Below are 12,287 nucleotides of genomic sequence, written 5' to 3' on the forward strand. Positions count from 1 at the left end.
TAAATATCAATTATCTGACAAGTGCACAGTAAAACTTAGGAAAACTCAAAGGAAAGGCAGGAATCTACTTTTTTTTTTTACCTTTTCCTGTGACATATTAAAATAGAAACAAGATTCAGATCTCTTCACATGCAATAATCTACATTCTCTGTATTTTTCAGTCACACCTGTATCCACTTTTCTGACTATTGCTACATCTGCTTTGTGATCCAATGCCCAGCTGTGCTAGTCAGGGTAATAGTGAAGTCCACACAGCAGTTTTCGTGTGTCCAGTCAAACCTTGTAGGCCACCTTTGTGTACACATGAGTCATCACTTCTTTGGTTTGAACAGCTCCAGTACTTTTTCTAAAGCTGTGAAACACTGATGTCAGGCTGAATGACAAGTTTCTCTAACATTTCTGTTTTCTTCTTATTATTTTTTCATCTCTGACGGTGCTTCTGTCTGTCATAGGCTGAGACGGTGATAGTTGGTCTGAGAGACATGTACATCTGGCACCTCTGTTTCCTGCTGGTTATTTCATCCTCTCTGAAGATGCTCCTGTCTGTCACAGGCTGAGTTTCAGGCAAGGAAGTCACAGACAGATACAAACTCCTTGACGTTCCTGATGTGCTGCCTGCAGCGCCTCACAGTTCCTAGGCTAGCATATGTTCTCCATACAGGCGTGGAATCTGAGGTCAGGCTGTGGGACACGCAAACTGTCCCCAGAGAATTCATCCTCCCACAATTCTGTTGTTTTGAAGACTCAGTTTTTCACAACAGGCCATCCCTGAGTCTTAGGATTCTCAGAAAAGCCACATTCTGTAAGACACAGCTTGGGTATGGGGTTTTTCTCCAGAACCATGTTTCCTGCCTGGGAGCCTGACTCACTAGTCACAGTAGCTTATGACTTTATTTACTCTGTGGGCCAGGCTGAGGCTTCAGGGAAGAGAAAGCACTGTTCCAGAGAGGAAAGGGAGGAGCCATAGGCTGCTCTGCTCTTGCACAACTAGCCTCCTTTGTAAATAGCTCTTAGCCTGGTCTGGACAGTCCTGATTTCACCTTTGAACAGAAGCTGCAGCACTTTACCAGGGAGCTGAGACAGGCAAGGTATACAGGCCCTGGATCCTGCGGAATCATGCTCCAAAAACATCATTACAGCTTTGCTCTGGTAAACTGGGACTTCTTTTTTTAAGTTTTGTGTTTCTTTGTTTTGTTGTTTGTTTGTTTTGGAATGTTGTTGTTTTAATATAACATATTTACATCATTGAGCCCCACCCCTGCCCCCTTTTCTCCCTCATACCCTCAGAAAAACTCTTCCAGATTCACTTAAAAATCTGGTCTCTTTTTTCATTGTTACTACAATTATGATTAAAAAGAAAAGAGGGGTGGTGCAGGATCTGGCCTTGCTGATTGGCGGGCTCCAGCCTCCCAAGACCAGGCACTCTGCCCAGCCTCAGAGGGAGGGGGGGAGGGGGGAAAGGTCAGGAGTGAAGGCCACTGGCAGCCCAACACACAGCTGAATGGCAAAGTGGAAAGTCTGAAGTGCAGAGCTGGGCACCTTGACAAAGGCCAGATCAAGGTAAGAGGAAGCTGCCTGCAGGGTCCAGCCCCCAGCTCTGCTGCCTGCACTCAACTAGGGTACCCTGTCTCACTGCAGCTTGGAGCTGGCTCCCTGCTGCTTCCTAGCTACCCTTTGTACCACCAGAGGGCGCCCTCTCACTAATCAGTATGCATAATATTACTTCTCTGTAGGTTTTCAGGGCTGACCAGTTGGTATTGGGCAATTCCTTGTTCCCTAGGCTTTTGTGACCTCATTAGTGCTGTCCTACTGCTTGAGAATGGCCTCAGCTGCTCCACCACGTGATCCCAGCTTGGATGCTGAATGGGAGGAATGGAAGATGAACTTTAAAAAATCCTACAGCCCGGTTGGTAACATGGTCACTGTCCAGAGGGATTTCAGAAGAAATGGCCCTTGCTATTGGGGGTCTGTGGCCACAGAGGCCAGCCATCACTGAGGACTTGCTTAAGACATGCACTATGAACTCAAGGTGGCCAGCTTTGCTAATCCTCTGGGTATGGAGAATGGCTGGCTGTGGTGTCCTGAGATCCCTCTCCATGGCTCCTCTTTACCTGTTGCTACACTCCATTTGCTCAGCTTGTGTGTGGAGTTAATAAGAAGAAAATACTATCTATTGTGTTCATTTCCAGGATGAAGAAGGGCACAGAAGAGCAGTGTGGGAAAAGAATAAGAAATTTATTGAGAATCACAATGCAAACTATGAGCAGGGAAAGACAAGCTTCACTATGGGCCTGAATGGATTTAGCGACATGGTGAGTGAGATATGGATTGTTAATTCTGTGCTTGTTCACCTAAGGTCTTTACATTTAGTCTCTTGGTTTTCAATGTTTTGTTTGCTTTTCCATGAAGACACGGGAGGAATTCTTGACCATTTGCTGTGGAAGATCAAAGTCTACAAAAGATTTGCCTAAATCTAAGAATTTAGAAGAGAACAGCAATGTGGCACTTGTGATGGATTAGGTATGACAGTGTCTCATCCCTACCCTCAATTGCCCACAGGAAGCCAAGAAGAAATTGAAGTCCTCACTGAGGTCAGCTGTAGAACAACTGGAGTTTCACTGTTTGACTAAGTGTTCTGCTCTATGACATGTGGAGAGTTTATATTAGGCTGTTGATGACAACCTTTTCTTGATTGGGGTACTGTAGGTGGGCATAAAGTGTGGTGACCATGAAGGAAAAAGGCTTCAGGGAAGGTATTGTGATAAAGCCACTGTGCTGCAATCTTTCTAATCAGTGTGATATGTGCTTTTCTTCCAGCTGGTTTAACAGGAGGGGCATGATTGGCAACAATAAGATAGCCTAGGAGTAAAGCAATCACTCTGTCATTGCCTCAGGAGCCTTCTGCCAAGATGTGAACTGCATGATTCTGAAAGAATGGACTGGGGGAAAGAAGAAACAGGAGGAGTCCTCTCCATCACATTGTCCAGCATGTGCTGTGTAGAATGAAATGCTGAATTCATATAATATTAACACTGTGATGTAAACTACCATGAATATTCACACTAATAGAATATTAATAATGTTTACCACAATATCTTAAAATTAAAGCTTGATTTTAAACATAGTATTATGCTTTCTTTCTGGTTTTGTTTCAGTAAGATTTTATGGAGTTAAAACCTTCTGCTTGAAGGATTACCTGGCTGTGGGAAGGTGTTCTAGGAGAAGGAGTGCCAGGTTCTCTCATTACAGAGTCTGTTTCCCATCCTTGGTTGAGCTCTGTTTCCTGGGCTTCAGGTGCCCACTTTCAGGAATGATCTGAAAGTCAACCATGAGTTTTCTGGGATTCCAACTTGTTAATTCACGTGGATTGACCAAGTATAATTGGTGACTGAAAAGCTAATCAGAGGAGAGATGGCACCCTCTGTCCCACTGCCCTGATCCTGTACCATGGATCTCATTTGATATGATCATATCAGTGATCTGCACTAGCTGTGCTGTGACCACACAGAAGCCATCTAAAGGATGAGGTCTGAGTGACAGGAGTGTAGTCTATGCTCAAATGACTCTTTCATAAACCATATATTTAACTTTCATTGGTGGATATCCCATGGCTCTGTCTCACAAACTTCAGTGAGCTCGAATGCAAATTAGACTTCACCTCACAGTTCCATGATGGGTCTGTTCAGAGCCTGCTTGCAGATGATCTGACCTGAGAACAAGTGCCTCACCTCAGTGTCTCTAGAATTCATGAGTCATCAAATTTGGGAATTTTCATGCCTTTAGAACCAGATGTTCACAAATTGTGGCACGTGGTTTTCAGACACCTTTGGGTAAAGCTTGGCACTTTTGGATGTTAAATGCATCACCTCAGTGCACTGAAAATGGGAATCCGTTCTCTAGGGAGTAGTTTTCTAAAACACCCTAAAGGTTCCACAATCAATCCACCCTGACTCTCTCTTTGTTACAGATATGTATGTGAGTCTGTAGGGGAGTCTCTCTCATTTTCCAGATCTTAAGTCTCAACAATGACCCTTACAAACACACATGGATATTTACAAGAAAGCAGAGCATTTACTAAATGAGAAATAGGCAAGTGTTTGTAGGAGCATTAGAAGGTAGACTAGGAGTGTCCAGTCATGCCTCCCCTGCTGTCTTTCCTATATTAATCTCTGGAATCCCCACCTCTACCCTGTTACTATTCCATATCCTCTGCCACAATATCAGCTAGGGGAAAGATGTGAGGCTGTGGGTTGTTCACATTCAAACTGCAGCAGTACCAGTGGCACAATTGTTATAGATCCTCTCTGTGATTGAATGTTCTCAACCATCATATATATATGATGTTGCTTTTAAATTAAATATGTGTAATATGTAACTGAATAATATGCACAGCTGTTCATTCTGACTTCCCAAAGCTGTATACAGGTCATTCTACCCTGTTTTCCTTGTGGTGCCACTTGCATCCCAGAACACCATGAGAGAGTACATCTCCAAACATAAATATCAGCCCCTACACCTTTGCACACAAAATCTTACACTCTAGGCTGGACCCCACCAACTGCCCAGCTCTGTGTCCTATATACCTGCAGGGTATTTAACAACCTGTTTTTACTTTCCTATCCTTAGGTTAAATGTATTCACCATCAACAAATCCCTTTCTTGGCCTCCTAAATTTATGATGCCTTTCTTCTATTTCAGTGTCCCCCTTCTCATTTAAAGACCTACCTCTGCCACTCTGCCACACACACTGAAATCCAGTTCCAACACATCATAATACCCATGCTATTTGTCTTTAATAACCCTGGTTTCATTTGCTGAACATAATAATCTCCATTTCCACGTGTTTCCTACAAATGTCTTGACATAATTTTCTTTATGTCTGAAGGAAAGTATATTGAATGAGCACATTGTGTTTCCTTTATTCACTCATCATTTGGTGAATGTCTAGGCTGGTCACATGTCTTAGCTGTTGGGAATGAAGCAGCAGTGAGCTCAGGTGTATGCATGACTCAGGTACGTTGACTTAGCCTCACATGGATACTCAGCAGTGGTATAGCTGTCTTTCAGTTATAATTTTGTTTCTTGTGAAGCCTGCACACTGAATTTCCAGTGTCTGCAGTGGTTCACATCCCTGTCGACAGTGGACTCTGACTCTTTCCTCGGACTTGCACTTGTCATGAGCTTTGATTTCTTGACACTCTGACTCTGGTAGAGAGATTCTGAGAGCAGTTTGAATTTGCATTTCCCTTCTTGTTAAGGACATTAAACTTTAACATTTTTCTAACTATGTACAAAACTTCTTAGATAGCTTGTCAGTTCACTGGCTATTTTTAAAGCTTTATTTTTCTTTAATTTTGAGATTATAAAATAATTATACAATTTCTCTCTCTCCTTTCCTTCCTTCAAGTACTCCCATCTAGCCCCTCCTTACTCTATTTGTAACTCATGGCTTTTTTTTCATTGTATGTTGTTACATCTACCTGTGTGTGTCAGTGTGTGTGTGTGTGTGTGTGTGTGTGTGTGTGTGTGTGTGTGTGTGTGCGTGTGTGTGTGTGTGTGTGTGTTTCTGAAGTTCTTGTCAAACTGGTCTTTCATTTACTTTGTAGAGTTATACCAAGATATTTTGTATTATTTGTGGCTAATATGAAGGATATTGTGTCCCTGATATCTTTCAGCCAAGTTATTGTTTGAATATAGGAGGGCTTCTGATTCTTTTTTTTAATTGCTCTTGTATCCAGACATTTCCATGAAGATGTTTATTAGCAGTAGAAGTTCCTTGGTAGAATTGTTTTTGTTACTTATGTATACTATCATATCAACTGTGAATAATAATACTTTGACTTCTTCCCTTCCTATTTATGTCTCTTCGATTTCCCTTAGTTCTCATACTGCTCTAGATAGAACTTCAAATACTATATTTAATAGATATGAAGAGACTGGATAGCTTTTACTTGTTCCTGATTTTAGTGCAATTTATTTGATTTTTTTTTCGCCATTTAATTTGAAGTTGGCTCTAGTCTTGCTCAGTATACCCTTTATTATGTTTGGGTATGTATGTCTCTTGTATTCCTGATCTCTCTTAGACTTTTATGATGAAGGATTATTCAAATTGGTCAAAGGTTTTTTCAGCATCTAATGAGAGGATAATGTAGTATTTTTTCTTTCAGTTTGTTTACATGGTAGATTTCATTAACAGATATTCATATTTTGAACCTTCGCATCTCTGTAATAAAGTCTACTTAATCATGGTGGATGATCTCTTTGATGTGTCATGGATTCAGTTTGCATATATTTTATTACTTTTGTATCTGTGTTCATAAGGGAAATATGTCTATAATCTCTTTCATTTTTGAGTCTGTGTGGATTGGGTATTAGATTGACTGTGACCTCAGACAATGAATTTGGCAATGTCTTTCTGTTTTTATTTTGTGGAATGATTGGGGGAATATTGGTATTAGTCTCTTTTGAAAGTCTGGTAGAATTCTGCCCTAAAACTGTCTGAACCTGGTTTTGTTTTTTTTTTTTTAAATTGGGAGACTTTTAATGACTGCTTCTATTTCCTTAGAAGATATGGGGCTATTTGAATTGTTTATCTGATTTTGATTCAACTTTATTAACTGGTATCCATCAAGAAAATTGTCTAATTCTTTTGGACTTTACAGTTTTGTGAAGTACATATTTAAAGTATCATCTAATGACCTTTTAGATTACCCTGGTATCTGTTGTTATGCCCCCCTTTCATTTCTGATTTTGTTAATTTGGATACTCTCTCTGCCTTCTAGTTATATTGGATAAGGGTTTGTCTGTCTTTTTGATTTCTCAAATTCAATTCTGATTCATTGAATATTTGTATTGTTCTCTTTGTTTCTATTTTATTGATTTCAGCCCTCAGTTTGATTATTTTCTGCTGCATATTCCTCTTGGGTGCATTTCCTTCTTTTTGTTCTAGAACTTTGGGTGTGCTGTTAAGTCACTATTATGAAAGCTCTGCGATTTCTTTATGAAGGAACTTGATGCTATTAACTTTCCTCTTAGCATTACTTTCATTGTGTTCCACAAGTTTGGGTATGTGGTGTATTCATATCTTTGAAATCTTAGGAGACTTTAATTTCCTTCGTTATTTCTGCCTTGACCCAGAAGTCATTCAGTATAAAATTGTTCAGTTTCCAAGAATTTGTAGGCTTTCTGTTGTTTCTGTTGTTGAAATACAGCTTTAATCCATTGTGGTCTAATGGGATGCAAGGGTGTATTTTAATTTTCTTGTATCAATTGAGACTAGCTTTGTGACCCAGTATGTGCTCATTTTGGAGAAAGTTGTGTGAGGTGCTGAGAAGAAGGTATATTCTTTTGTGTTTGGGTGAAATGTTCTATAGATATCTGTTTGGTCCATTTGGTTCACAAAGTCTGTTAACTCCATTAGTTCTCCGTTCAGTTTATGACTGGGTGACCTGTCCATGGGGAAAGTGGGATATCGAAGTCTTCCATGATCAATGTGTGAGTGTCAATGTGTGATTTAAGCTTTAGTAATGTTTCTTTTACAAATGTGGATGTCCTTGCATTTGGGACATAGACATGGAGAATTAACAGGGCATCTTGGTGGATTTTTCCCTTGATGAGTATGAAATGTCCTTCTCCATCTCTTTTGATTTATTTTGATTCAAAGTCTTACTTTGTTATATATTAGAATGGCTATACAAGTTTCCCTCTTGGGTCCATTAGCTTGGAAAATCGTTTTTCAACATGTTACTCAGAGGTAATGTCTATCTTTGGTGTTGATGTGTGTTTCTTGTATGCAGCAGAAGGATGGTCTTGTTTTCAAAAGCATTCTGTTAGTCTGTGTCTTTTTATTGGGTAATGAAGTCCAATGACATTGAGAGATATCAATGCTCAATGATTGTTGCTTTCTATTATTTTGTTTCAGGTGGTGGTGGTAGTATGTGTGTGTGTCCCTACTTTGGGTTTGCTGGAGTTAGATACTATTTATTGCCTATGTTTTCATGGTGAAGTTAACATTCTTGGCTTGGGTCTTCTCTTCTAGTACCTTCTGTAGGGCTGGAATAGTGGATATTATTTAAATTTGACTTTTTCATGGGATATATTGTTTCCTCCATAATGGTGATTGAAAGTTTCCCTGGGTATAATATTTTGGGTTGCCATCTTTGGTCTCTAGAGTCTGTAGCACATCTGTCCAGGCCCTCTGGCCTTTAGAGTCTCCATTGAGATGTCAGATGTAATTCTAAGAGCTTTGCCTTTATTTGTTACATGGCCTTTCCCTCTTTCAACTTTCAATACTCGTTCTTTGTTCTGTGTGTTTAGGGTTTTGATTATTATGTGTCAAAGGAACTTTCTTTTCTGGTCCAATCTATTTGGTGTTCTGTAAATTTCTTGTACCTTTATAGGCATGTCTTTCTCTAGATTAGGAAATTTATCTTCTACGATTTTGTTAAAAATGTTTTCTTGGATATGAGCTGGGAATCGTCCTTCTCTTCTATTCATATTATTCTTAGACTTGACCTTTGCATAGTGTTCCAGATTTCCTGAATGTTTTGTGTCAAGAATTTTCTAGATTTAACATTTTCTTTGGCGAATGTAACTATATCTTCTATCCTATCCTATCTTGAGAGACTGAGATTCGCTTTTCCATCTCTCATATTCTGTTGGTGATTCTTGTGTCTGTAGTTTCTGTTTGCTTGTGTTGACTTTCCATTCCAGAATTCCCTCAGTTTGTGTTTTCTTTATTGCTTCTATTTCCATTTTCATGTCTTGAATAGTTTTATTTGTTTCCTTCAACTGTTTGTTTGTTTGTGTTTTCTTGGCTTTCTTGACATTCTTTAAGGTATTTATTGATTTCCTTCAATTTTTCATTCTCTTTTCCTCAATTTCTTTAAGGGATTTATTCATTTCCTCTTTAAGGGCCTCTATCATCTTCATCAAGTTGGTTTTAATGTCATTTTCTTGTGCTTCAGCTGTGTTGGAATATTCAGTGCTTACTATAATGGAATGGCTGGGCTCTGATGGTCACATATTGCCCTGGCTTCTTGTATGATATTTTGTTTTTGTTCTGAAATGTAAGGCTTGTCTGGAGATCAGAGGGTGGAGGTAGCCACTAGTTAAACATAGGGGCTAGACAGTGATGGCACACACCTTTAATCTCAGTACTTCAGAGGAAGAAGTAGGAAGGTCAGGAGTTCAAGGTCAAACTGGGCTAAAGGGGAGTTGAACAAGTCAAAAAGAGAAACAGGGCCAGGTGATGGTGGTGCATGTCTTTAATGACAGCATTAAGAGGGTGGAGACAGGAATATAAGGTGGGTGGAGACAGGATCTTAAGCCCTTTCAGTCTGAGGATTTGTAGAGGTGAGAAGTCTCTAGTGTCTGCTGCTCTGCTTCTCTGATCTTTGAGCTTTCACCCTAATATCTGACTCCACATTTTTATTTAATAAGACTAATGAGGAGCTCATTTCAGTGGCTGTTTTTGATAGTATTTCTACACTGATATTTAGGCATCTGAACTTGGAGTGATTATAGGTTTAGGTGCTGATTTGAGGCTTTCTCTTTATTGAATCAGTGTTTTCTTCCTTAGTTTCTGTTTCTTCTCTGGTCTTCTGGTTGGAGTGGCTGTGGATGAGTAGAGATTCCCTGTCTGAGTAAAAGGCTACACCTCTGATGGCCTGCTTGAACTGGGGCAGCAGGGGGTTGCTGCCCATGTTGGGGGCTGGAGATTTGGCAATGTATGTGGCCTCTGATTTGTCCAGAGGTCTTTTGGAACTCAGGATGCTGGCCTGGCTTCTGGTGGGGTGGGAAGTTTCTGCCCAGTTTTCAGGAGGCAGAGGCAAGTGGAACTCTATAAGTTCAAGGCCAGAACTAGTCTACAGAGCTAGTTCTAGGACATCCAGAACTATATAAAGAAACCCTGTCTCAGGAAGCAAGCAAACAACAACAACAAACAAGGAAGAAGAAGAAGAATGAGAAAAAGAAGAATAAGAAGGAAAAGAAAGAGGAGGAGGAGGAGAAAGAAAGACTATCAAAGTATTGTAGTACCTTTAAACATTATTTTAACCAAAGCATTCAAAAAATTGAAGCACATGAAAAATGAAGGGTTCAAAGCCTTTGAAACTTAAATTTCAGGTGCATGTTATTTAGTGAACTCACTGGATATTAAAAGCAAAATGGAGTTTTAATTTCTTTTTTTGAGTTTTAATTTCTTATAAACAAAACAATCTTACAGCTGTTCTTTACTGTGTTTTTAGGGAAAAGATTGATAAAGACACCTCTGGTTCAGGCCAGCACAATGAGTTTCAATGATGATCTCAGGACCCTGTTATTGACTTGATGTTCTTGACTTGACTTATTCTTGACATACACATCTGTGATGTCACCTTTCACACAGTGTCCTAACTGACATATTTTAGAAGAGGAATTTAAAGAGCCTGTCATCCCTCTCTATTTCCATGGCCTCAGGACTCCACAGAACCTCACAGTGAACCCAGTTTTCTTCCCTCATTCCATCCTATCGGGGACTATGGGGGTCCAGCCCCTCAATAGTCCCCTCCCAGGGTCCGGGAAGAATCTACAACCAGCTGACAATTAATCTTTGAAGAATAGAAATGAATCTGTGTACACAAAATTCCTTAGTCCATACACTTTATTATTCTGTCAGTTTTCTCTCTACAAGCTTATACTCTGCTCTCCTTTTTTAGCTCCTTTCTTGCCCAATTTCTCTTTACATTTATCTGTTGTCCCCTCCAGGTTCTATCTTAATTCCTTCATCTAGTGCTGCCCCTTCTGGATTCTCATCCATCTAGTTCTTTCCCATATCAGCTCCTCTCCTATCTCCTTCTCTCTCATCTTGCTCTTCCCCATCTGGCTCTTCCTCATCTTTCATCTCGTTCCTCTAGTACTCTTTTCTAGCCCTTCAATCTAGTTCTTCCCCATCTCAGTTTGTTCTTCTCAAGTTCTTACCCATCTAGTTCTTCCATTCTCTTTTCTCTTCTCTGTCCTCCAGTGCCCTTACAAGTAGTATTCCCTTAGCAGTGCAAAACCAGGCTTCCAGGGTCAAACAGAGGGGTAATAAGAATCACATAGAGAGGCAATAACAGTTAATTATCATTTGCAACCCCAAAGGGAAGTGACCAATGGGGAAATGAATTAACTAAAGGCTAAATTCAGGTTATATCTATGGGATATTATTATAAGGGATTATTATTATAAGGGATCTTATGTGCTCAACTATATTCTTAAACATGGTTAGTAGAAAATGTTAAGAATCTATAAGCTGCTAGGTCAATGGGAGAAAATAAAACTGCCTTCTTTTTTCCTGTGGCTCCTATCTGTCCAAGCTATCTGCCGTTTTTCCACAGGGTGGGGGAAGGTGTACTCAGTCACTAGGCAACCTGTGTACAGGTAGATGCCTCTGGTGACAGTTAAAGGGAGATCTGGAACTAGAGGCAAGGTTTGGGAAAGGAGGAAGTTAAGCTTAATTGGTGCATCCTCCAGGCCTTCTCAAACAGGTAGCCTGGATGCTTAAGTCTGTTCTTAGAGAATGTAGAGGTATCTCTGAGAAGGTACTTTCCTCCATCTGGGGATGGACCTGACCGGATGGTGCCCATTATGATAATTACAGGGAGGCTTGAACTAGGGTTTGGGCTGAGCATAGCTGTCAGCACAGAAGATTATCTAAATATTCCTAGAAGTGGTTAGGTAAGGAGCTAGAGGTCTATAAAGTTAGTAATGCTGTAAGAAAGGAGGGTCCAAGCTAAATTGTGTAAAGCTATTACTTAACGTCCACCTGACCTAGGCGGTGTCTCCTTGTGGACTTTATCTTAATTCAGGAGACTTGCATGTGGACTGTTACTACTGCTAGTCCTTGAAAGTGGCCAAGGGAGATATCTGATTCCAGAGAAAGCCTTTCCTGAGGCTGTTCTCCAAATACCTGTAATGTGTATGTCCAGAGAGTGATCAGTCCACACTGTTAGCCCTTCTTGGGGAAAAGTCAACTGGGAAAACTATGAAGGCACACATGATTTTCATGACAGAAGATAGCTGATATATAACAAGCCAAATAACACCAAAAGCTCCTTGGAATTTGGCTTCCTCTGGAGGAATTCCCTGATCACTCCAGGTAGTGACTTTGCCATAATCAGTTGAGCTCTTATGATATATTCCTGCGGCCTGCAGCACCATCCCTTTGTGTCAGCCTCCAAAACCATGTGGCCTCTCAACCAAGAAACCCATTTGTCTTGCTGGACTGAGTTTATTATTGCTGGACTGAGATATAGAGAAGGCAAGAA

At 40.3% G+C, this 12,287-nt stretch overlaps 1 protein-coding gene across 5 annotated transcripts in view; it reads left to right on the forward strand.

Annotated features, from left to right (window-relative positions):
• The first annotated feature begins 941 nt into the window (after positions 1 to 941).
• The window catches only part of LOC128104220 (protein CTLA-2-beta-like), a 39,286-nt gene continuing 27,940 nt past the window's right edge, over positions 942 to 12,287 (forward strand). Inside the window, exons 1-5 of one of the 5 annotated variants that reach the window (XM_052729034.1) lie at positions 969 to 1,149; positions 1,781 to 1,906; positions 2,190 to 2,312; positions 2,410 to 2,520; positions 2,818 to 3,124. In XM_052729034.1, coding sequence (XP_052584994.1) covers positions 1,117 to 1,149; positions 1,781 to 1,906; positions 2,190 to 2,312; positions 2,410 to 2,520 — 393 coding nt within the window. In that variant the 5' untranslated portion in view covers positions 969 to 1,116 and the 3' untranslated portion in view covers positions 2,818 to 3,124. Of the gene's footprint in view, positions 1,150 to 1,444; positions 1,561 to 1,780; positions 1,907 to 2,189; positions 2,313 to 2,409; positions 2,521 to 2,817; positions 3,125 to 12,287 lie in introns of those variants that run through there. The other 4 variants (XM_052729038.1, XM_052729036.1, XM_052729035.1 and 1 more) reach the window with 4 other exon arrangements.

Source organism: Peromyscus californicus, unplaced genomic scaffold (assembly GCF_007827085.1).
Source record: "Peromyscus californicus insignis strain IS unplaced genomic scaffold, ASM782708v3 Scaffold_8__1_contigs__length_139910024, whole genome shotgun sequence".
Classification (NCBI taxonomy): domain Eukaryota; kingdom Metazoa; phylum Chordata; class Mammalia; order Rodentia; family Cricetidae; genus Peromyscus; species Peromyscus californicus.